Source organism: Lutjanus erythropterus, chromosome 10 (assembly GCF_056507025.1).
Source record: "Lutjanus erythropterus isolate fLutEry1 chromosome 10, fLutEry1.hap2, whole genome shotgun sequence".
In the NCBI taxonomy this organism is placed as follows: domain Eukaryota; kingdom Metazoa; phylum Chordata; class Actinopteri; order Lutjaniformes; family Lutjanidae; genus Lutjanus; species Lutjanus erythropterus.
In genome coordinates, this window is record NC_139326.1 from 25,058,140 (window position 1) to 25,084,027 (window position 25,888).

At 41.4% G+C, this 25,888-nt stretch overlaps 1 protein-coding gene across 4 annotated transcripts; it reads left to right on the forward strand.

Annotated features, from left to right (window-relative positions):
* The first annotated feature begins 926 nt into the window (after positions 1 to 926).
* LOC146320490 (transducin-like enhancer protein 1) lies at positions 927 to 25,888 on the forward strand. 4 transcript variants are annotated; one of them, XM_084728754.1, is made up of 20 exons: positions 927 to 1,677; positions 3,017 to 3,117; positions 4,170 to 4,233; positions 5,624 to 5,668; positions 9,972 to 10,034; positions 10,163 to 10,267; positions 14,330 to 14,549; positions 14,924 to 14,940; positions 17,897 to 18,010; positions 18,170 to 18,223; positions 19,128 to 19,277; positions 19,415 to 19,553; positions 20,010 to 20,209; positions 21,618 to 21,694; positions 21,895 to 22,144; positions 23,214 to 23,461; positions 23,792 to 23,939; positions 24,060 to 24,210; positions 24,544 to 24,620; positions 25,071 to 25,888. In XM_084728754.1, the coding sequence occupies exons 1-20, from the start codon at positions 1,654 to 1,656 to the stop codon at positions 25,176 to 25,178; spliced, it is 2,355 nt and encodes a 784-aa protein (XP_084584880.1). In that variant the 5' UTR covers positions 927 to 1,653; the 3' UTR covers positions 25,179 to 25,888. The 4 variants fall into 4 exon arrangements, with proteins under 4 accessions (XP_084584880.1, XP_084584881.1, XP_084584882.1 ...); XM_084728755.1 differs by having other exon boundaries at positions 14,333 to 14,549; XM_084728756.1 differs by having other exon boundaries at positions 10,163 to 10,237.

Below are 25,888 nucleotides of genomic sequence, written 5' to 3' on the forward strand. Positions count from 1 at the left end.
TAAAAAAAAAAAAATCACCTCTTTGCAGCTAACACTTCCTCTCTTTTTTTCCCATATGCACTGTTGACCTGTTTGAGAAACTGTTTCTGTGTGGATGACAACATATCATTCTGTGAGCTTTATTACAGCCAATCAGGATTTCCTCTCAGAAGTTTCCTTTTTTTACGTGGAAAAAGTATATACACCACCAACATAAAGTTTTGACGTGATGTAACTGGTACGAGGATCTCATGTTAAAGTTGTGGTTTGGGGTTTTTCCCTGCATGGACTCCCTGTGAGCTGTCTCTGGGGCTCACCCTGTAGATTGAATGTACATGAAAACGTCAACAAACTGCCTGAACATGAACAACAGATGAACAACATAATTACATTTTTTTTCTTTTTAGAGAAGAGGAACAAAGAGAATTCAAGTCCGACTAAATAAATTTGCACGCCGTTTATTATTACATAGACATAAAGAGAGGGAGATTCGAGTTGATTTGCCATGACACTTGTTAGGAAGGTTCACAGAAGCTACTAAGAAGGACAGTATTTGTGTTTCTGTTTGTGTGTATATGTGTGTGTGAGGGCTGACTCGTTTGTGTATGTGTGTGCACGCGCACATCCTCAAACCTCGCTCCTGCTGAGCCCACGTTACTTTGATTGACAGGTGAGACTTGCCTTCACCCACCGCATTGCCCGCCCTGCGCGCCTCCGGAACGGCAGTTCCTTGCGACACTCTGATTGGCCAGAATCCGCGTAGCTCAACCAGGTCAACAGACTCGGGGCAGTTTATAGAACGGCTATTGGTCAGCTTCATAAGCTACATTAGCTTCCCCACGTGGAACGCCGTCTCTGATTGGTCAGTGCCCGTTTTGTGGGCGGGGCTTCAGTTTCGGTTAGCTGGGAGCGTGAAACCGCGTGAGAAAGTTGCCATTGAGGTAAAGCAGAGCTAGACGGAGGACTGTTGCCGCAGCTGTGGGAGTTGTTGCTATCAAAACTAACAACATCTTTCCTCTTTTTCTTTCTTGAAATCTATTTTGGAGGCAAGTTTGCATCCAAACTGAATGGGGAAGTAAATATTTCTGTTTTTGTTGACTGTTCAACCGCCAGCTAGCGACCGCGGTGAGTCAAGTGGGAACTCTTCACTGCAATTAACTTGTGTGGATTTGTTTCTGATGCTCCGACCGAGGGAGAGCGGGCAGTTTGCGGCTGTCTGTTGAGGGTCCACCGGCTTGAATTTGTTCTTGTTTGTTTCCCTATTCGGAATACATCGGATACTACACAAAACACAAGCTGGAGGAGTGATTGAGGTGGCTCCAGCCTTTTCATTTCTCACCTGGTTCTTACCCTCCTCCCCCTCCTCTTAGCTGCCTCCAGCTAATGAGCCGTTTCCCGTGTTTTTCCGGGTGATTTACGGCCGTGCTGCCGGTGGAGCGGAGGAGAGACAACGGCTGAGATACACAGAGGAGCAGGGAGTCAAATTAAACGGTCGGTGAACTCGGACGGAGCGGTCGGTTTTGTTTGAAATTAACGATACTTGATCCTGGTTACAACGGCGGATGGATCCGTGTCCGTGATCCGGAGCACCCCACATCCTCTTCACTGTACCCCATTTGATCCCTCGAAACGGGGCTTTAAGAAGGAAACGGTTACATCCTCCCGGAGATAACAATGTTTCCCCAGGGGCGACACCCGGTAAGACTCACCCTTCCTGCTTTAACCCATAAGTATAACTATCTCTCCATAAATACAATGCTAATTCTACTATACTACTAACTACTAGCATAAATATAATTTGACTATCTAGCTATATCTATGCTTATACTCATCATCCAATAAACTACTTTAAGAAACAACCACGATAGCAACTTATGACAATTCTGTCTTATAACAGTGATAATTAATGATTGAATTAATTAATGATTAAGGTTATTGTCATTTCAGGAAAGTTATAGTTGATTGGATAATTTGTGAAATGAAAAGCACATGATGAAACCCGCTGCATCGGCGTCTGTCTCCTCCAAAGTGACCTGTGGCATGTTTTATTGTTTGCAATGTATTATTTTGTACAATGTGCTTTGGCAATACTGTATTTTATTATGGTCATGCCTGTAAAGCCTCTTTGAATTTGAATACTCCTACTCTCCTGATAGTGTGAGACACTTAAAATTGGGACCCATGTTAAACAATCAGTAAGTCGTTCTATCTGTTAAAACTACAGGTAGAATTGAATGCTTTTGACTGGGGACCCAAATACATTAGTATTTTTAAAACTTATTAATAAAAACAGAAGCAGAAAAGACAATGATCTAAAGTCATACAGAAAAAAATCATTGACACAGTCATGAAGATATTGGACTGATAGAATAAAGTAAAGCTGCAAAGATTAGTCAGTTAGTTGATCAAACTAGTTTGATAATCAATGAATTGCTTCAGTAATTTCTCAAGCAAAACTGTCAAACATTTTCTTAAATGTGAGTTTTTGCGGCTTTTCTTTGTCATTTATGATAGCAATGAAGAATTTTTGGGTATTTGACTATTGGTCGGCCGAGAAAAGCAATATGAACATGTCACGTTGGGTTCTGGGAAATTGTAATCTAATTTTTTCACAATTATTTGACGTTTTATAGACTAAATGATTAGGCCTAATGCAAAAAAACAAACAAACAAAACTCTGGGGTTGGAAGGATTAAAGTTAGTAGTTGTTCATAGTTGTTGGCTATAACCAGGTGTCCACATCTAGGGAGATAACATTACATCGTTGTCTGACCTACACCTCTTGTTGTCTTTAGTTTGAACAGCCCTCAGGCTGAGCACATGTTTAAGTCAAGCTCTTCCCTCTTGTTAATTGGGCTCTGCCTTCTGCCTTGAGAGACTGCCTGGGATTGATAATATTGTTTGTTTAATAATGGCTAATAATTAAAAGTTGTTGACATAACACATGTGAGCTGGGAGAGGATCAGATGCATATTGTGGGCCACATAATGAAGCACTATGATGTTAATAATCCTCTGTCTGTGTGCCTGTGTGTCAGACGCCCCACCAGGCTCCAGGCCAGCCCTTCAAGTTCACGATCCCAGAGTCACTGGACCGCATCAAGGAGGAGTTCCAGTTTCTTCAGGCGCAGTACCACAGGTGGATAACACAAACACACACATTCACATCAGGGAAGGCTCTCTTCTGTCGTTATGGGCGGCACGGCAGGCAATTTTCTCATTGTCATCTGCCCTTTAACACTAAACCTCACCCTAACCACAGTCATCCCGCTTACCATAATGAACAAAACCCCAGCTCTGGCCTCATACTAACCCATAAACCTGGATTAGGTTCACATACACACACATATGCAGCAGACCCAGGCATCAGTGTTAGTGCTTACACTGCGGTAGGTCTAAGTCTTGGTGATGGGTGAAAGCCAGAGGGTGGCGTGTGGGCTCAGGGTTTCATAAATCACTCCTTATTTTCCTCTGTGTGTGTGTGTGTAGTCGTGTGGTGGGAGAAGACTGCCTGAGTGTGTGTGCAGTTGTGTTTTTCTTTGCTTTGTGTATATATACTTTAACTTGTTTGAGTTGTCAGGGAGGGTTTGCCGCAACAGGTGAAAAGCTACTGACCTATAAACAGGCTGCTTTGTTTCTAGTTCATATCCTGATTCATGCATGAAAAGAGCAGGGTCAAACCAAACATCCTACAGCCGTCTGACAGCAGTTGTAATAACTCGATGGGAAGAATCATATTCTCCATTTCACTTTCATTATCTTAAAATTGCTCTTTGCCCTTCTCCAGCCTGTTTGGTGTTGTCTTTGCATTTGTGGTTGCTTTAATCAGTGAGCAAAGGGAAATTGGGATCACAGGAGACTTAAACCTGTCTTGAAAACAGCTGGAGGATCAACAGCTAGTTTGTTTAACATCCCCTCTGTTTATCCTTAGTTTGAGGAGATGCTTTAGACAGAAGAGATACAGTCGCTCATCTGTTTGTGTCCAGAACACTTGCTGATATTCACTGATCAGCAGTGAAACTTGTCCATACTGTAAACCCATGGTCAAAACAACTAAACAATGAATCTCAAGGGCTGGTGAAAATTTCAGTCTGTGGGAAACTGAGGTCCTATTTTACACTGTTACACTTGTGTTGAATGAGATGAAATTTGCTTAACTTAACTAAGTTTGTGTTTTCTTGTGTTTTTCAGTCTCAAAATGGAGTGTGAGAAGCTGGCCAGTGAAAAGACAGAGATGCAGAGACACTATGTCATGGTGAGATCCGTGCAACATCAATTCATTTTTCACACAACATCATATTGTGAGGCTTTTGCCCTTTTGAAGTGTCCTTGAGGGAGAAGCCGTGTCCTTACCAGCTCCATGTGTTTTGGAGCTGAACATTGATCTTTCCGGAGGCAGATGAGTGAAAAATCTTACTTGAAGATTAAATTAGTAAGTAAATAATATATTATCTGAACAAAGGGAAGAAGCAACCAAGTCAAAGTAACAACCTTTTGTGCATAGTCGCCTTTCTCAGATGAGCAGAGTGTCAGATTAGACCCGGTTACTACTCTGCAGTTTGAGAGTTGCACTTTTCTATTTTGATTGAACTGAGCCTCAGTATTTCAGCAAACTTCAGCATTTATTTTACCATTTTATGTGAAACAAAATGAGGTCAAGTGAGGCTTAGTGTGACTAACACTTTAGTCTGACAAAGAAACGAAAAGTAGACAGGAATGCCATTCTGAGTTGTTTGTGAACATACTTCTCAACGTTGTCTCTACGGTGTGACTTTAGACTTAGGGCTGTCCCTTGCTAAAGATTTTCTTAGTTGACTAATAGTCATTAGTTAAGGCCATTGCATGTTTGTGATATTGATTTAATCAATTAAATGTATATTTTTGGGGCTCAAAGCGAGCTGTTTGTTAAATGCGAACAGCAAATAGGGTAGTGATTCTGAATGTGCTGGATCAACCAGCAAGGAGTCTGAACTTTAAAAAAAAAATAAAAATAAATAGAATATTATTAATAGAATAAATAGCTTTAAACTTCAGAAAAACAGCTACTGGCAGACCTCACAATGGATTCTTAAATTCAATCGCTAAGTTGCAAACTCGCTTCTCAACTGCTCACTCCTCCTGTCCCTGGCTGAACTCACTATGTCTTCATTGTCCATGGAGTAAGGGTGCACTTATGTTTACTGTATTCCCGGTTGTCAAACCAGCCTCCATTGGTATTGGAGGTTGTGTCTAGTTGGAACACTAACTGAGATGACTAGCTAATGGCAGCTGTAACACAATTAGCAACAGTGTGACAGTGCTGAGTGAGAAAAGGTCTGTGTTGCAGCACTTCCCCGGGCATAACACTGAGGCACAAGTGTTTTATTTTTTATGTGGCTAAAAGATGAATGGAAACGTGGCCAACTGAGACTCTTCTTACAGATGAACGGTTTAGTTGGCTATTAGGGCACTGCCCTGGTTTGATTTCTCTGTCAGAAAGACCTGATGTGACACTCTATTCACAAAAGACCTTCATGCCTGGTTGTTCAAACAAAAACACTCATCTGTAATGTTGCACATATTCTCTTTGTTTTTTTAAACCTTTAATTTCAAAGATTCAGAATTACTTTCCTTTATCTAACCACCTGTCTCTCTGTCCTCCTCAGTACTATGAGATGTCTTATGGCCTCAACATTGAAATGCACAAACAGGTATGGATGCTTATCTGTCTACTCTCTGCGTCTTCCTGTTTGTCTCTCTTCCTCTCTCTCTGTCTCTTCTCCTTTCCCCTCCCTCTTTCATAGCAGGGGTTTGATGTATTTGGTGTGTGTGCCTGTTGACGTGTCCTTGTGTGTGCACAAATGCGTTTGTGCGTTCATTCATTTGTGTGTGTGTTTTACTGTATGGCTGTGTGTGGATGTGTGTTTATTCGTGATCGATGGGGCTCTGTCTCCATTTCCCCAGTTAGGGCTGGCCGCCTGAGCCCAGAGGCAGGATGAATGGCTCTGTAGATTGATTGGTGCTGTCTAGGGGAGCGGCCTGCTTTATTACATTAGAGGGGCAGGGCTGGGGAGGGCAGAGGAATCGATCATGGTGAGGCCGGCAGAGGAGAGACAGTGGAGCTCCCCCTTTTAGAAGCAGGGAGGCAAAAACACACTAGCACACACTTTAGTAGAGAAGGCGGAAAATACATAAAGGATGATCACCTATTGTAATGTAACAGCATTAATGTATAGCCATAAGGTATGTAAACACATGAGAACGGGGACAATTGAATGTATACACAGCAATGTACACAGACACAGATAGTCAAATGTGTTTATGCATGAGTACATACACGGACGTATTGGAAGGTAAACATACTGTGCAGATACATGGATGAGGAGGGAAAACCCTCACTCTCTTTCTCATGCACACACACGCATTTCCCCCACAGGAGTGGTGCATGGCTCACAGCGTTTACCAGTAATTACCACAGCTATCGACCAGTCAGACCAGAGGAAATTGGAGGTGGATTGGCCTGGCTGCTTCACTGAGGAGTGGGGATGCTTCTTCGACTCTCTCACACTCCCTCCCATTAGTTTTTTTCCCCTCCTCTCCTCCTGTGTTATTCTTCCTTTTTACACCCAAGTTCTCTCCTTTTCTTGCTGCCTCCATTTAAAAGTATACACCCCCACCCTCATTTCTTTTTTTCCTGGCTCCTCTTTCATTTTATGTCCATGTGAAGCTACTGTTCTTTCATTGTGAGGAAGATGCATCCCATCCTATTGTCCACACACATAAACACACACACACACACACACACACACACACACACACACACACACACACACACACACACACACACACACACACACACACACACTAAAGCTCCAGGGGAGGTCATTAGCTTGGGGCTGCAGTTGTCAGAGCAACAAGCTTCTGTGTGTGTGTGGTGGGGGGGGGGCACAGAACAACGCACCTCCTGCTGGGGAGGTATGGGTGTGTGTGTAGTGTGGCAGTCATGCTCCAAATCTATGTGTAATGGGAATCCTGTCCTGCGTTAGCACATTGTGTGTGTACACTTGCATCTTCTCTCTGCATCCTCAACTTTTGTTTACCCACTTGCTAAATTATATGAATATCATGATGTGCAATTCTACAGCATTGTTATTCAGTAGCTGATATGAAATGAGGTACTAGGACACATGGGATGTAAATTTTCGTTACCTTTGTTTTATCTTCCCCAAAATTAGGGCTGCTACATAGGATCACTTTGCTGCAGTTTGGCTCATAAAATGGCAGAAAATGTTGGTCATTGTTTTCCAAAGCCCAAGGTTTTCATCACACATCAAAGATATTCAGTTGCCTGTCTTAAAGGACTAAAGAAAAATATTCACATTTAAGAAGCTGAAATCAGAGAATATGAACATTTTTTCTTTAAAGTGGTTAATCAAATGAATAGGTGGTGATTATTTTAATAGCTGACAAGTAGTTGTTGCAGTGTCACCCAAGATGTCCTTGTTCTTGAGTCATGATTTGTAATGATGCTGCACTTGTGGATTACAGCTCCAGGTATTTGTGGCCTCATCCATTTGATCCTTGTTAGTTTTCTCAGTTAGCTTAGTTAGATTAGCTGAGCTGACCTGATAGTAGTTTGTATTCTCAGACAGCCTAATCAGTGAGCCTATATGCAAGGCTAATTATAGGCTTACAACTCAGGTTTCTGAGAAAGGACTAGCAGGTATAGACCGCCTGAAATAGTTCTTTATTTAGAGCTTTCTAGGGATGGAACAAGTTGGACATAATGAGATTGAGTTACAGTGTTCAGAGGTCGGCCAGTTATGAGCGGGCCTGTGTGTAGGTGTCTACAGGCCTGAATGTATGTTGTTATGGTACTTTGTTCTAATTCATGGTGAAGTGTCTGTAGTAATGGATACATCAGGTGCACTGGGAACAAGATGTTTTATGTAGGCTAAATGTTGCACAGACCGGGAAGCTAAAGCAGTTAAATAGAACAATCAGAACAACTGTCTTTAACCAACAGCCTGTTCTGTGCTCGATTTAGAAACATAGTGCTCCAGAGTAAGTTGTCCATTGATAGTTCTCCATATTGTGGAGATAGATAATCTTGCCAAGAATTTTCTTCTTTTTTTTAGTTTCATTTAAACTCCAAGTGATATTGTCAAGTGGTTACTTGTGTTTAATTCAAGACTCATTCTAAATTGGCTGCTACTTTATTTAGCTCATTCAAGTAAATAATTGGCTGAACCAGGGTTGGTTGTTTGCTAATAGAAGTGTAAGTGTGACAGAGAGGTCCAATGAAGTCAAGTATGCTACAGCTAAAGAGGACATCGAGTGCTAGCAGTATGACTTTAAGGATGGTATTGTCCATTGGTCAGTCATCAGTCTTATTGAGATTAAACTCTGTAAAGATAATCATGGTCCTCAGAAGATGAAGTGTACATACTTTGATGGGCCCCTGACTTTTTTGTACAGTTGATGATGGAAGAAAGCTGACATACTGTGTTATGTAGGTAGAAAGCTATAGCCATGGGTTTCTTAAAAGTCTCTTAGAAAAAGGAAATACTTTTTATATTATTACTGCAATTATGCAGGGGGGTAATTTCTACACCAGATGAAATAACTGTTACATCAGTTATATACCACTACAGATGGGAGCTCTGTGCTGTGGGATACCTCATGTCCTTTTAGCTTTATGAATGTGTTTTGGGCTTGTTTAAAGAGTTTTGAAAAGTTTCCATACACCCAAGTGTCTTCCACTAGACCACACCTGAACAAAACTAAGAGGAGCTTCTTGTCACTTAAATGAAAAGCTGATCCACCTTAAGTGAGCCTGGTCTGAAGTTGTTGTGAACTTTACTGTAAACACAATTTACTGCTAGATTCATAGCTATAACTTTACTGCTAACTTCATACTGACTGTCCTGTGCATGCTCTCTTTTCTCTCTGGACCAGACACTTGCTAATGCTACACACACAACCTTTGCATTGAGTTATTCCTGAAATGAGTGTGGGACTTACATAACCCATTTTAGTTTAAAAAACTTTTTCGAGATAAATAAAAAAAAAAATCGTTTAGGTGCGGTAGGGAGTCAACTTAGGCTCGACAGGCTGTTACAGCTTTTTTTTCCTCATAGAATTACTGCCTTTTGGCAAGTCTGTGGGGTCACACTACCTCATATGGAAAGCTTTTAAAACACATTGTTAGGATGGTAGAGGGCCCAGCAGTTGATGAGTGTCATCCATTGACCCAGCCCTAGCTTACAATACGCTGGTAAAGACCCTGTGATAAAGAAAATCCTCCAACTTTTTCTAGGTTTTCACATAACAACACAAAGCTCTTATAAGCTTTCAGATCCAGAGCAGCATGTGTCTGTGTATCTATTTATGTGGGATGTGTGTGTCTGATGAGCCATTACCACATTTCATGGCTCCTCCAATTCCCTTTTCACCCTGGCCTTCTTCGTATCAATTTGATTGGATGATATGTAATATGAGTCCCCTTATCTGATTTGGTGCCACTGTGGGGGTATCTGGTTTCAGCCAATTGTTGCCACCTCCGGGGGTTTGGGGGGCAGACGGATGTGTTGGCATGGATACTGGGGGAGAGCAAATGAAGTTAGGAGTTGATGAGATTATGTTGAAGTGCTGATGGGAAGAGGGACAAGAGCACAGAGGATAGATAGAGAGCAAAAGAAATACAGCAGGCAAGAGAGAAACTTGAGCTCACACTGATGATTAGAAAGGAAAATTTCATTCTACTCTGTGTGTGTTGGTGATGCTGAAAGAGGCACACTGGATTTGTGTGTGATGGAAGTGGACTGTGTCATAGGCTGGTAGGGTTGTGTGTTTGTTGGCTTGCTGTGGAGGCTGCAGTTTGCTGTTTGTGTGTGTGTATCTGCTTGTATTACTTTATTGGTGTTACTGAACAGCTGTCTTTTCTAAATGAATGTAATTATGTTATTAACAATTAAGTCTCTCTCTGTCTCTGTGTGTCTCTTCCTCCATCAGACTGAGATTGCCAAGAGACTAAACACCATCTGTGCACAAGTCATTCCCTTCCTCTCACAGGAGGTAAGTATGTGTGACTTTAAGTATGTGTTTTTTTTGTCATTTATCCACTCCACTTTGTTGGCTTTGCTGATGAATCAGCCTCTTACCCTTGTTCTTCAGTAACACTGTTTTGTTTGCATATTTTACAGCATCAGCAGCAGGTGGTCCAAGCTGTGGAGCGAGCAAAACAGGTGACAATGGCAGAGCTTAATACGGTCATCGGGGTACGTGGACTACCAGGTCTTCCACCCACAGTGTGTATTCCTCTACTTAACTCTTAAATAAACTGTTTCTGCATGTCGGTGTGTACTCTTGTACAGTGTGTTAAAACTTCTAATTTCTCCTATAATACATTTCCTTCATAGTGTTTTTTCTGTGAATAGTCATTTTAACCTCTCTAATGCATCGAATGCATCTGCCACAAATATAAAAACTTCCTGGAAAAGGGTCAGTTGTGATTTGCCTGTGTGCCTGACTAATAATCAGTAGGACTAGTGTCAGTGAACATGAAATAGGACCTAGCATTTCATACCACTTACTCCAGTATAAGAGTATATTTATGATAACTCTTGCAAGGTTTTACTTTGCTGGGCATAAAAAAATTTCTAAATCAGTTAATTGTTGGCATGGGTAACCATGGTTACGCACCTCCAACTGGCAAGGAGGGTCTCAGGAAGTGACGTGATATGCACTGAACAGTGCGTCTGAAAAATACATAATAACTGTTTATTTACCCAAAAGTATGTTGAACGATAGTTCACATTTTGGTGATGTAGTGCATAGTATGCTGTTTCAGATGCAACACTACCAAAATAAGTTAACACTAATGTTACATTGTAGGCATATAGCTGTGTTTTAAAGGAATTGCAGTTCTTTTAATTCCTCATGTCAATATCACAGATGTGTACAGTATATAGGACATATGAAAGAGTTGGTAGAAAAATGAAAAGGGGTAAAAGGAATTGAAAAAAATTAAACCCAGGGACGCAGATAGTTTCTTTTTTTTATGGACTGTGGGTCTAGAAATGGATTGATTGATTGATAGAACTAATCTTTCATGGTGAACGAGTAGAGGATAGAGGAAATGAATCAGTGGGAAAGGTATGATGGGAGGTGCTTATTAAAAAGATGTCGTCAGCCTGTGATGAATGGGCCATGACCAGCTATTCAGACTTTAGCTGAAAAAGGAGATTGGCATAGCAAGTGTGAAAAGAAGTTACAAAAACATAAACTTTTTCCTCACAGCTTGGTTGTGATGTTTAGGTTAAAGAGAGAGATGGAGCCGTTGGTGGTGACTTTTTGGGTGGTAGTTGAGAATACTCTGCTTTATAGGAGCCATAGGGGCTTGACTGGCAGGAGGTGAGGCCAGGGGGTTGAGTTGAAGGGGAATGTGGGAAAAGGAGGGGGTCTTTATAGCTTTAGCTTAGCAAAGAGTGGGCAGTGGGTTTGGAGAATTAAATGTGAGGCGGTCTTGTTAGTTGGCGTGGACTGATGGGGGGGGGGGGGTGTGAGATGGGGGAAGAGGGGTGTGTGTGTGTGTGTGTGTTTGAGATGGGGGAAGAGGTGGATTTGGCAGTTGCTGTTTGAGTCTTAATTGCAGGATTTCAGTGTTTGTAAAAGGGGGGGGGGTCACAGCATTGCCCTTACACTCCCCTCTTCCCCTCTCCTCCCGTCTCCCACGCCAGCCTGTCATTCACCCCGTTTGTGAGTTAAATGAGTGTAATGAAGCATGTTGCCCCTACCTCTGCACACACACACATGCATACTCACCAGCTCACACTAACATCCCATGACAAACTCGGGCTCCCCTTGCCTCCACCAATACTTCCCCTCCATTTACTCCCATCAGGGGTCCTGTTTGTGTATCCAAGTGTGTGTGTGTGTGTTTTTTGCATCTGTTTGTGTGTGTGTTTGTGTGTGTGTGTGTGTGTGTGTGTGTGTGTGTGTGTGTGTGCGCGCCTGGGTGTAGCAGAGCGTGCGTTTCTGTTATCCCCAGAAAACAACAGGCATGGGTAGGATGGTTGAGTAGCGAGGGTATGTGTGCCTGCCTTGTTTATCTAGACTCTGTATATGCATGTTAGTGTGATCAAGTGTGACGTGTGGGTGTGTTTATGTTTGATTGTTTGGCAGGCGAGCCAACTTGGGGGAAATTGAGTGTGTGTGTCGAGCCAGGCATGGAGGTTGAGGCTAAAAGACTGTTTTTGCTTTCATTCATCGGGGCAGGACGCAGAGAGTGAAGGATGGATGGAGAGGAAAAGAAGAGGCGGGGGCTCAGGAGAGGGGGAGTGGGTTAGTCAATTAGGTGAGATAAAAGTCGGTTTGACCTTCAGCACTCCTTCCACCCCTGCCGAGTCGCCTCCTGTGCCCCCCCTCCTTCTCCTCTCTCCCCCCCCCCCCTTCCTCCTCCCCTCCCGGTGGCGAATCAGTGAGCTTGGATTCCCGCGGCTACTGTCTGAGGAGGCAATAATGATGTTTTGGAACACAAAGGCATTTCACGCTCAGACGAGCGCCTGATTTGGTGTGAAAGAGAGAGCAGGGCTGCTAGCCAAACTCTCTCTCTCTCTCTGACCCTCTCCTCCTCTCCTTTTCTCCTCCCCTCCTCTCCTCAGCCGCCTCACTCCCTCACAAGACCTGACAGTGCAGGCAGCAGCTGGGGCTCTCAGCTCTCTCCTCCCTACTTCTCCATCATTCCTTCTTTTCCTCCCTGTCTCCCTCCCCCCTCTGTCTTCTACCACCACATCCTCAGGCTCTGGGCTGTGATCCCAGCTGTCAGTATTGTTCAGTGTTTGACCCCAGAGGGAGGAGGGTGTGTGTGTCGGTGTGTGTGTGTAGGGGGAGAGGATGTGTTCACCGCCTTGTAGACTGCAGCAGCTTGTTGAGGTGGTGTAAACCCAGACACTGAAGAAACTGTCCCATCTGTTGAAGACTTGAATAGGGACAGAAATCTCTATTGATTAGGTGACAAAGTGCTATTGATTTTTACCTATTGATGGCTCAGTTTCATTTACTGACACTTGAGATTTTTGGTTTCAGGTTTCAAGTTTGAAAAAATTGTGAAAAATGCTCATCACAAGTTCTAAGCCCAATGAATCAATTTTGAAATGAAACAATTTTCCAGTGGTGGGAAGACATTTGGAAAATGAGAGAGAATATCAAGTCTCCTGCCTTGTGTTCCCCCAGAAAATAATTTCAACATTCTCGTCTTTTTCTTAAACTGAGAATGAACTAGCCTACTAGGCTAGCCGTCAGAGCTATGGATAACATTGTCTGTATGTTCAGGATCATATTAATATTCATTTGATAGTGGCTGCAACTCAAAATAATGTAAGTTACATTGTCCTTGAAATGTAAATAGTTGTCACTGCTTACTGGTAACCAGAGTAGTTTTTATTAGGTTTAGAGATTAACGTTGCCTTCTCTTCAGCTTGTTTTAAATGGCTTGCTAACTTGTTCTAATATATATATGAAAATATAGAATTAAAATGGAGCACCAGAACAAGGCAAGAAATGAAAGAAAGGTCAAGAGATTGTCACAAAAGGAGTGATATTAAAACATATATAGTTATGCCTGTAAGCTAAAATACATCTAGAAAACTTGTCCTCTAGTTACAGGAGTGAGTGACATAAAATCAGGTAGACAGTGCAAGTAAAGTTTAAATCAGACTTTCACAGAGAAGAACATGGGGCGACCACTGTCTGTCATACCAGCTAGGTCACCACTGCAAATCATGGAAAATGATGTCTAGAAAAAAGTGGGAACCTTGACAATATATTGAAAGCTGTATGCCTGATAGGGATGAAATGATTACCAGTTTAACAATAAACAATGATAAAATTCTAGATGATTAGAATAACCAGTTCAAATTTGAATTATCATTAAAATTATCATTAGAAAATTATCATTTGATTACCGTGTTTTGAAATTCATGATTCATCCTGTCCAGTACTGCTAACCAAAGTTAGCAACAGTCTCACAGATACAGGTGCAGCAACAATGTGGGTTTGTTTTTTGTCACTGAGAACACTGACATTGCAAAGTACATTATTCCATTTCAAGGTTTTCAATCTAAAACTTGATTAAATGATTTCAGTTTGTATCAGAGCTTTTTGAACATTTTCCAGCACATTTTAACTAAACTCTGTTAATATTAAGAATCATGACAACAACTATAATTGCGATATGAAATTTTCATGCTGTTTTCTTTTCTAAGGCCAACAACAAGTCAAGATGGTTCAACTGTGTGTTGTAGCTTCCCTGAATGTTCCACATCTTAACGAACGACCTCTTTCTGTCTTTTCTCCCTCTGTCTCTCTAGCAGCAGCATCTATCCCATAACCACGGTGGTGCCCCTGTGCCCCTCACCCCTCATCCTGCTGGCCTCCATCCCTCACAGCTGGGTGGTTCAGCTGGTCTCCTGGCTCTGTCAGGAGCACTTGGTGCTCTTCCTCCCCACCTGGCGGGAAAAGATGGTGGTGATAAAAAGCCGCACCTGTCTGGTCCAGACACACACCCTGCAGGACCTGAGCACCTACGAGGTGAACACACACACCCTCCACCACTACAAACACGACTGGAAAGTTGAATGGAAATCATCATCTGTTAGTTGACTGCCCCAGAAGTTTGTAAATGACACAGTTATTATGTACAATTAACTTTTAAGTCAGCAGTCGTATCAGTAAATGTTCATGCTGTTTTATTCTGTTTTTTAAAAATGGGGACCAAAATTGTTTGGTCTGCTTTCAAGTCAGTTTCCTGTGTGAACTTTCGGTTCTTGTTTATAAACACAATTAAATTCAGACTTCACATTTCTAACTCATTCTGTTTCCTGTCTTTCTTTTTTTGGTTTCTGCTCTGCTGAACACTCAACCCTATGACCTCAACCGCATGTACGCATTTCCAATGGCAATAGAGCGAGAGCCCAGCACAGTAAGTACTTCCTCTTTCTGCAGCAATGTTTACTGTTCTGACAAACCACTCAGCTTATTTTTTTATCTCTCTTAAAGGGATAGTTTGGTTTTGGGGAATCTGACTTTGTTCTTCAATGCAGTTTTCGTGCAGTTTTGACTATAGCTCAACAGTGAGATTAGCCTGTCTCAGCTCAGTTGATAGATGCCTATGGCATCAGTAAGCTCTGCCCAAGGTGAAGGAAAAACAAATTTAAACTTGTGCTCTACATAAACCATATTTAGTTTTCATATAGCAGTGCAAGTATGATCTGATTGTTTGGATTTGTACTGAAGACATTATCCGACCCTGGTTATTTAGGCCAAAACAGTGAAAACCCAGAAAAATAAATAGGCTGAAATGCAATGAGTGAAGACACTGAAATGTCAAAGTACATCAAAACATTTGACAAACATGCTGAAGCATTGTGCCTAAGAATTCAAATTAAATGCTTGATTTAATTTGTCAAATCTCTCATGTCAATGCATTAAATACTGCGGATGTAACGATACACCGGGCTGGATTAATATATCAGTTCAATGTTCAAGAATTAAATATGGTTGATGAAAAGTGAAAATATCGATCTATATTGTCATATTTATGTCTAGATGCCTTTCTTTTGAAATTCCCATGGCATGTGGTCCACAAAGGTCTGGAACAATTCAGTCATAAAATTGTTGTTTCATAATTTAGTTGCCTTTTGTGAGCTGATGAAAATGCAACTGATTCTTTTAAATGTATATCCGTCATCTGATATAGATTGCTGTGTCCTGATTTGAATTGAATCAAACTGTATCATTGCAGACTTTGTAATATCAGCAAATATCATATTGTCTTAATCATTATATTATTGTATTTTTAAAAAAATAAAATTTGTGATTTACACCCCTATTAAATACTTAATACAAAAATGGAAAAATATAACTACCAAAACATGAACCAAAAGTGTATAACTCATCAGGCTGATAAGTTGTCAGGTGTCATGCATTCCTAGCATTTCATTAAAAATACAGTTTCTAAAGAGTCACAGCACATTTCATATGAGTCACATGAAAAAAGTTTTGAAACTTAAACTTATATTCCAGGTAAAGTGCAGTAGTTGCTGAGGCAGGCCCATTTTTTTTTTTACTTTTAATAGTTCAACTTTTGGTATCCTTTTTTCTTTTGTCTCTCTCTTTTTTTTTTTTTTTTTTTAACTGCTGCAGTGACTCAATTTCCCTTCTGGGATCAATAAAGTTCACCTCACCATGTCATTATGCATAAAAGCACCCTGCTGCTTTTTACCTCTGTTTCACACCCAAATAGCTTTCATCCTTTAGTTGTATATATTTGACTGTCGGTTTCAAAGTGTGAGTGTGTGTTTGTGGATCTCTCTCGGGGTAGAGCTTTGGCCCTGCCTGTTTAGTTCTGCCCTAGATCTGCTCTGAACTGTTAGGTTTCTTTTCTCCTCCAAATGAGCTTTTTAGCATGGTCACACGCACACACACACACACACTCGCGCACACACACACACTCCTCCAGCCTAGCCTGCATTGTTGTGCCTATTTAACACCTCAGTGAGCAGATTACCCCCCCACCCCCACCCCCACACCGCCCATGATCCCGCGCTTAAAGACTCTCATTGTGTTTAATATCACCACCACTGAGAGGGGAGGGCTTGGGAAAGGGAGGGGAGGGCTTGGGAAAGGGAGGGGAGGGGGCAGCAGTCATATGACACTGAGCTTGTGTGTGTGTGTGTGTGTGTGAGAGAGAGAGACCATGCTAAAAGCGAACAGGGGTGAGACAGAGGGGGGAAATTGCTTATGTTTTGCGGGTCAGTGCTCCTGTGCTCAGCTCACTAAAACCTTTCAATAAAGGGGGAGGAGGAGGGGAGGAAGAGGGGAAGGCGTGAAGGAAGGGGGCCTTTGGCAGAATACAGATTTTCACCCCCTCCACCGCTCTCTTTCCCTCCCCTTGTCTCTTGTCACCCTTTCTTCTTCTCCACACTCTCACACCCTCCTTCCATCCTCTCTGTCCTCTAATCTTATCCCCTCCCGTTACCCTTTTTTCTCACCCGCCTCCTCCTCTCTTAGCTATTCCTCCTTCATTTACCCTTTCCCCCCTCAAAGCCCAAGCGCTCCCTTGCTCAATGTGTGCACGCGCATGTGTGTTTGTGTATGTTGGATGCACATTTCATTGACAGGCTGAGACTATAATGGACTCAACATGAAGCTTTAATCCATTAACAATAGGATCCGTTGGTCAGGAGGCCAGGAGGGGGTGGCTGTGTGTGTGTGTGTGTTTGCGTGCGTTTGTGTGTTCATGTGCGTGTGTGTAGTCTTGGGACACAGAGGGACACAGGAGTGTTTTGCAAGTAATACACACACACACAGTCTGCTACACACTTGATCACACACACAGGCTTTTACAGTCAATTACACACAAACACACTCACACACACATAACTGCAGCCAGTGCAGCTTGTCAGAGCCAGGAGAGGGAGCACTGATAGATTTTGAGAGCCACTTAATGTAATCATCAACTTCAGAGCCGTGTGTGTGTGGCTGTGACCAGCTTTGGTCAAGTGAGAAAAGAGGTTGCCGTTTAAGTGTTAGTGCTGCTTAATTCATGCGTCTGTGAACTATTAACCTATTTGCAAGTAAGAGTCTGTTTTTCTAACCTGCTCCACATGTAGCTGAATGGCTGCTGTAATTAGTAGTAGATGGATCAGACGGTTTAGTGAGCTCAAGCAGAATGAATACACAACAAAGCACAACCTGAGCTGTAAATGGCAATATTGTCTCACCTCTGCAAATCACTTTGTCCTCCAAATTCTCCTTTCTTCTTTTTCTGTTTCCCTTCTGCACTACCTATCTTATTTCTCTAATCTCTTCTCCCTCTGCTCTGCTATCCTACTGTGTTCTGCTCTTCTCCTCTTCCTTTCGGCCTTCATCTGCAGAGTAACTCATTGCTGCCAGAAAGTCTTAGAAACTCAGATAAGCGACGCAACGGACCCGAGTTTCCAAATGACACCAAGAAGCGCAAGGTAGATGACAAGGACTCCAGCCACTATGTAAGAAATGTTTTTGACTCTTTGTGGAAATGTTTAAGTGAGAAAAAATATATAATTTGTCTGTGGTCAAGTCATAGTTACAAATTGAAAGTTAGGATTGTGTGATTTTTTTTGCTTTGTGACATTCTTTATGTGTTAACTGATTCTCTTTCTTTGCAGGATAGTGACGGAGAGAAAAGTGATGACAATTTAGTGGTAGATGTCTCGAATGAGGTCAGTATGTTTTGATATTTTTAATAATTTGTTAATAGATGTGATAATTGTGGGTGTTTCCAGTAGGACTGATGCAGTCCTTGTCTAAGTGAACAACAATATACTAGGGCTGTACTCAATATCATGTTTTTACATTTAGAACTTATCAAGGGTTTGGACTGAATCTTACAATGTCTGTCATCATATTTTCTAATTTTGTCAGCCTAAAAACATAAGCCATGACCTTGGTTGAATAAAGTGATATGTCAGATTAAGAAATCTTGTCTTTTTTTATAAAAACATTAAATCATTGGTCTTTAGTATAACCTGTTAATTTTGTCGACAAAAATGTAATTTACCATGCAGTTAGATTGCTGCCTGACTGCTCTGTTAATACAGGTGTGTTTTTGTGTCTTTGTGTGCAGCATGCTGGAGAGCAGGTTTTTGACTTGGGTGACAGTTATGTTTTTTAAAAGGCTAAACAGCAACAAATTTGGAATTTAAAGCAGAATAATTTCATTAGTTAAAAGCGTGATGTGAATTTTGGAAAAGATTACTTTTGTCTTTTTGTTTTCTTTGTTTGTTTTCATTAAATTTTGACTTTTGGACTTTACAGTGCTCTGAAGTTATTGGAAATGTTTGGATCAAACGACACTGGACTCTAATTCAACAACTAGTGAAATAGGAAAAATATTAGTGTAGCCTAACCTTTAACAACTGGATTTAAACAGAATGAATAGACACGCAAAAAAAGTAATTAGAATCCTAACATGAACATTATGACTGAAGCTGCGAACTATTCTGTACATCTCTGCAGTATACTGCATTCACAGTTGTGAATCTTCTATCCAGAAAAATGCCAACATTGCTTTTGTGCAATCATTTTATTCCCGGGTAGTTAACTGAATCCTTGTCACTTCACCAGGATCCTGCCTCACCTCGTGGCACACCCCTTCCTTCCCCGAGAGAAAACGGCCTGGATAAAGCACGTCTTCTCAAGAAAGACCCCTGTAGTCCAGCCTCTACTGCATCATCAGCTAGTTCCTCCTCCCTCAAGTCCAAAGAGATGTCAATGGTATGGATTGGCAAGACAAAATTGTTTGAGTTGTTTTTATCATTAAGTTTGATAGACCAGGTGGTTGGATCGATGAACACGTATCATTAGCTACATATTTCCTGTATATCTCTAAAGTGCGTTTCTCTCTGTGGCAGCGAGACAAGGCAGGAACACCTGGGCTTAAGTCCAGCACACCCACACCAAGAGGTGACTCCACCCCTGGTCCAAGCTCCACTCCTGGAATCAGGCCCAGTCTATCAAAACCCCCTTCCATGGAGATACCACATCCACCCAGTAAGTCTAAATGTTTGTAATTTAATTTTATGATAGGTTGTGTTATTATAATATGTTAATTTGGCAATTAGTTGTCTCCAAAGTGCCTCCAGAAAAATTCAACCTCAATTAAATGTCAAAGGAGCTTTGGATAAATGTAGGACTTCCAGAAGATCTGTTGTTGTAAGTCTAAATCACTAATGTTACATGGCACACCTTTACTTTGGAAAAAAATGATGTATGTATGGAGGTCCCCAAAGTCTGTGTGGTATTAAAGGTAAATCTGATCGCCAGCAAATTGCAGTTTAGTTCTGTGTTTTGTTCAAGTTTCTTCTAATCAATTGGTGACTAGTAATGTCAGTCTGTTGCGTCAAAGCTCATATTCCCATATATTGAGTGGAATTTTGAACTTGAATATTCTCTTATTTGTTACCAGCTGTTAATGTGTCATACATTTTGCTACCTTCTCATCCTCAGCTGCAGGTTTGCGGACCCCCCTTGCTGTACCAGGCCCATACCCAGGTGCATTTGGTATGTTGCCCCATGCAGCAGGAATGAACGGTGAGCTGGCTGGTGCTGCTGGGGCTGCAGCCTACGCTGCTGGACTGCACAACATGTCACCTCAGATGAGTGCTGCTGCTGCGGCTGCTGTGGCTGCATACGGCCGTTCTCCCATGGTGAGTGAAAAAGGATGACTCATGTTTTGGTGACATTTCATATCAGTGTGCATCCATCCCTTGAATCACACAATCAAACAAAGCCTCTGCAACATGTGTATAAAAAGTTGTGGCTGCTTATTCATATTTTATTTTGCAACAATATTAACTTACAGTGGTAGCAACTCCTTTGGAATGAGTGGCTTCCTCTTTGCTGTTGTCCCTGAAACGCCTTGGCAACGGTTGTTGTATGCACAGTGCTCACAACTCAGCCATGACCTGCCCCAGGCAAATTTAAAGCTGTGCTGCAGTATATTCTTTACATTTTTTTATGATTGACCTCACATTACTCTGTGGGAATATTCAGTGTGTTCAAGATTTCTTTGTATCCTGATGCACACTTTTCACTTACTATAGATTTGATCTTTTATCATCATTATGCAGCCTTTTCTAGGAAAATATGGTCATTCCAGTTTCTTAAATGCAAGGATTTGTTGCTTATATTATAGTATATGAAGAGTTTTTGGACTGTTGGTTGGACAAATGAAGCAATTTGAAGACATTACTTTGGGCTCTGGGAAATTGTGATGAGCATTTTCCACAACTTTTTGACATAAAAGGCTAAGCAATTAATCAGTAAATTGCAAAAATAATTAACAGACTAATCAATAATGAAAATAATTGTTAGTTGCAGCCCTGTTTACATTAACTCTCTTGTTACGCCTTGATGATCCCTATCATAAAGTAATGTCTGAAAACTGCCATGCTGGCAGGAGTGAATTTTTATGCAGTCAATAATTTTATTTTTTACTTTTTATTTTAGAACTTTGACAATTTTGTCTTTTTTTTCTCTATTTATCAGTGTTGAAAATCCTCTGTAATTCAATGTTTTAAGAAATTAAAAGATCAGAAATTTAAAGGGTGTGAATACTTTTCATAAGCACTGTATATTTTTATATAGCAAAGTGTGGAAAGTGTCAATAGTTGCACAGCTGTATTTCTCTTGTCTGTGTGGTAGTATTTATACAGCCAGTACGCTGGTGTGCATTACGTTCAATCGCCTCATCACTCTGGGCTGTATTTGCATAGTGTTCATTACACTGTTTAAATAGGTTTAGTAGACTCACAGCTGTGTATGTGTCTGGGCAACACTTGATACAAACTCAGGTTGTGTACTCACCAGCTGTGTGTATGTGTTGGATTGGGGGGGAGCACAAGTAGTGACAGCTCTGCCTCTGTGTGTTTGCTGACTCTTAAACTTGTCATTCAGACTTGGAGGGTGTGTGTGCTTCAGAGTGTCTGTTTGCTTTGTGCTCATGAGTGTTTGTGTTCTTTTCCACAGGTTAGTATTGACTTGTGTGCATTTTGCCAATGCCCATGGGTGTGTGTTTGCACTGAGCTCATATAATGTCTGTGTTCTCTCCTCAAGGTTGGGTTTGATCCTCATCCTCACATGCGAGTTCCTGGAATGCCTCCTAGTCTGACAGGAATCCCTGGAGGCAAACCGTAAGTGTGTTTGAGTGCCCATTGCCTGGATTGCCCTGTAATATGTCCTAGAAAAACCTAAAAATAATGAGCCTGCTCTTATTTTTGCCTCTTTTTTTCTGTCCGCACATTCTTCCACTCTCTTCATTTATTCTCTGTCCTTCTCCATTTTTACCTTTGTGTCACATTCAATCTCCTCTCCTCCTTCTTTGTATCACCAGTGCTTACTCTTTTCACGTGGCGGCTGATGGACAGATGCAGCCGGTGCCATTCCCCCCGGATGCGCTGGTGGGCCCAGGGATTCCTCGCCACGCCCGTCAGATCAACACACTGAACCATGGGGAGGTGGTGTGCGCTGTTACCATCAGTAACCCCACCCGACACGTTTACACAGGAGGGAAAGGTTGTGTCAAGGTTTGGGACATCAGTCACCCAGGAAACAAGAGCCCAGTGTCGCAGCTTGACTGTTTGGTGAGTGACGTGGTGCATACACAGCATAAAATGTTAGAGAGGTGTCTGTTCTATAAAAAAAAGTTATTTAAATGTAAACACCTCAAGGTCAAGATCCAATAGTATCCGATAACAATACAATGTGTTTTGAGAGATGCAAATTTTACTATAAAATTGACTGTAACTTGCTTAATTATGATCAAATATGAATGAATTTTGGCTTGTTATAAACTTGAGAAACTGAATATGATACTGGTTACCTGTTGGAATTAAATTCAGTTACTGGTGGTCAATTTAATCAGCTCTATGCCAAAACATTTTTTACAGATTATTTTTTGGACTTTTGCTTTTATTTGGATAGTGACAGCTGAAGATGTGACAGGAAAGAGGCTAGAGAGAGGGGGATTACATGCAGCAAATGGCCCACAGGTGGGAACAGACTCAGTACATGGGGCACATACTCGACCAACTGAGCTATAGTGGCACCCCACTATGGCAAAACATTAATCTTTTGAGGAGCCACAACTTCCACTTGCAGGCTCAGATAAAAAAGGCAATATCAAAAGTAAATTATATAGAATTTCAGCTTTTGTGAGGTTCTCAAAAAATGTAGATTTCTATATCAATATATATTGTTATTAACCCACTTGGTTCCCTGTTATTCTGTTAATAATTAGATCAATTCATTATAAAATAAACATGAGTATTTTTCTTCCCCTGACTGCAGTTAAGATCAGAACCTCAATGCAGTTCATCCGTACACCTCAAGACACATAAGATAACACCATCACACAAATATTTTCATAAATATTGTAAAGCTGAAATATTTAATTGTCATCTTACTGTCTTACTTTCATGAGAATTGGTTCAGAATGAAGACTGTTTGTCAATTTTGTTGTGAAATCTGCATCTCTCACACATTGTATTGTATCTGGTGGATTCTGACCTCCCCAAAATGGTGGGCAGATGTGTGTCAAATCAGGATATCTATATTTCTATATCTGTGTGAAAAGAGACTAGAAATACATGTTTGTGGTATAGTACTGTATATATACCAACCATTTAATGTCTTTTGTGTCTGCCCCATCAGAACCGAGACAACTATATCCGCTCCTGTCGTCTCCTCCCTGATGGCCGGACGCTGATTGTGGGAGGTGAGGCGAGCACACTGTCAATCTGGGATTTGGCCACACCCACTCCCAGGATTAAGGCAGAGTTGACATCATCAGCACCGGCATGCTACGCTCTGGCCATCAGCCCGGACTCCAAGGTCTGCTTCTCCTGCTGCAGCGATGGAAACATTGCAGTCTGGGATTTACACAACCAGACACTTGTAAGGTAAGAGAGACCTTGTTTGAATGCTTTGATTTTGGACAGCGAATTTTAGGGGCATCTACAATTACCGCCTGGCTTTTCTAACCGCCTGTTAACCACAGTATTGACCTTCCTCAATTAGCTCACTCTTTTCTGATTTGACCTTTTATAATTACAAGTTGTAGCACCAAGATGCAGAATACTTAGCAAAGATACTACAAGAGTGGATGCTGATGAGAAATACTGTAAGCCCTTCACATTTGGTAATCTGTGGTGCATACCAACTGCGAAGTGTGTCCCTGTTTAAACATTTCTGTCTTTATTTAGCTCAGAATGTATGTGTGTATCCTGCAGGCAGTTCCAGGGCCACACAGATGGAGCCAGCTGTATTGACATCTCCAATGATGGCACCAAGCTGTGGACTGGAGGCCTCGATAACACTGTGCGCTCCTGGGATCTGAGAGAGGGACGGCAGCTGCAGCAGCATGATTTCACATCACAGGTACACACTCATATCACCCTGACTAACCTTTAAAAACAGTATGTGATTTAATCATTTTTTTAAGCTTTGTATTAAAAATAGTTTATGCAGTAAGACTTAATTTATGTCTCTTCTGTCCAGATCTTCTCTCTGGGCTACTGTCCGACAGGAGAGTGGCTCGCTGTGGGAATGGAGAGCAGCAACGTTGAGGTCCTTCATGTCACTAAGCCTGACAAATACCAGCTTCATCTACATGAGAGCTGTGTTCTCTCCCTGCAGTTTGCCTACTGTGGTAAGTAATCGGCTGTCCCCTTTTAGTAATTTTCCACTTCTCATTTGTAGTCTACTGTAAAGCCATTTCCTTTAAAATCAGCAATTTAAATATTTTGTGAAGGTTCTGTGAGTTTGGTCTATTTTATTTCTTTTTGTTTGGAATCTTTTCCTTTATTAGATATGACAGTACAGAGGTAGATGAGAAATGGGAAGAGAGAGGCTTATGACATGCATCTACGTAAAAATATGGCTTAGGTTTGAAAATGCTCGAATTACCCCTTGATGATGTTACTGTCTACCTTTTTGTTTTATCCTGAGAATGCTCATTGTTTGTGTATGTTTCCCTTCCCAGGTAAATGGTTTGTGAGTACAGGAAAGGACAACTTACTGAATGCATGGAGAACACCGTACGGAGCCAGCATATTCCAGGTTGGGACTACAGATCGCTACATTCATTGTATAATATATTACAATAACCAATATATAAAATTACCCCCTCTGAAGTTGCTGCTTCAGCTTTAACAAGCCCAGCTGCATTTCCACCAGCACTGCACTACATATGTCAGTAGATATCATGAAACTGTCAGGGTGTTGTCCTCAAAAAGAGCAGTTTCTACTTTAAATTTACAGCTTTGTGTGGTAACGAATCCTGTCTCATGTGCTGCATCAGCATGTTTCTGTGTGACAACATTACCAAACATGCTATGAACTCTTATTAAACACTCAGCAAAATTGATTGGAATGAAGCAAGAGTGACAGATATATTTGTATTTTTTAAGAACAATTTTAAAGCTTGTAAGTCCTTCTTTTGGATGTTTTCTTGGAAGTTTTTCTTTATTTGTGACTGATATTTTTATGTTTCTCTTTCATTTTCTTCAGTCTAAAGAATCATCCTCAGTGCTAAGCTGTGACATATCTGTGGATGACAAGTACATTGTCACTGGTTCAGGGGACAAGAAGGCCACTGTTTATGAGGTCATCTACTAAAATACGGAGAGGAAGCGAGGACATTTGTTTTTTTTCCTGCACACCTGATATGTTTCTAGAGATTTTTATGTGGAGCCAGGAATTGCAGATGAAGAGTGACCTTGATGGAACCTTATTTTTTCTGTCACATCTGTATACATGACTCTATATCAGCTGGGTATTGACTGGAGCAGCTGGATGTTAATGGACAGAGAAGAACTATTTAGATGTTTGTGTCTCTACTGCTTTCTGCTCTGGGCTGCACTGGGATCATTTATAGGGACCAGACAATGACTGAACCAAAGGAGGGGGCGCTGCACTGGGACCAGCTCTTCTGGAGGAGAACACTGTACTAAACATTAGATTCTAAAACAGACTTGATTTGGTGTCATGACCAGAGGTGGAGACCCTTGAACAAACACTCAAACCAGATGGTTGAATATGTAAACAAGTGGCAGACAGAAAGAGGAAAATGTGGACCAAGACTGACTAAATAATGGAGAGGTGGAGGAGGAGAATGCAGAACATGCTCTTTTGTATTTTGGTCCAGACAGACAATGCTCACAAAGCTGGTTGATGTCTCAGCTCTGACTCTCTGACCTTAGAACCTCAGCTTGCTGTTCTGATACGCCTACACTGTCTGAAAAGTACATTTTCTGTCTTAACAGTAAGTCCTATTCTCACTAACTGCACTGTACTGGTAGCTGTCCACCTACATGATTACAACATAC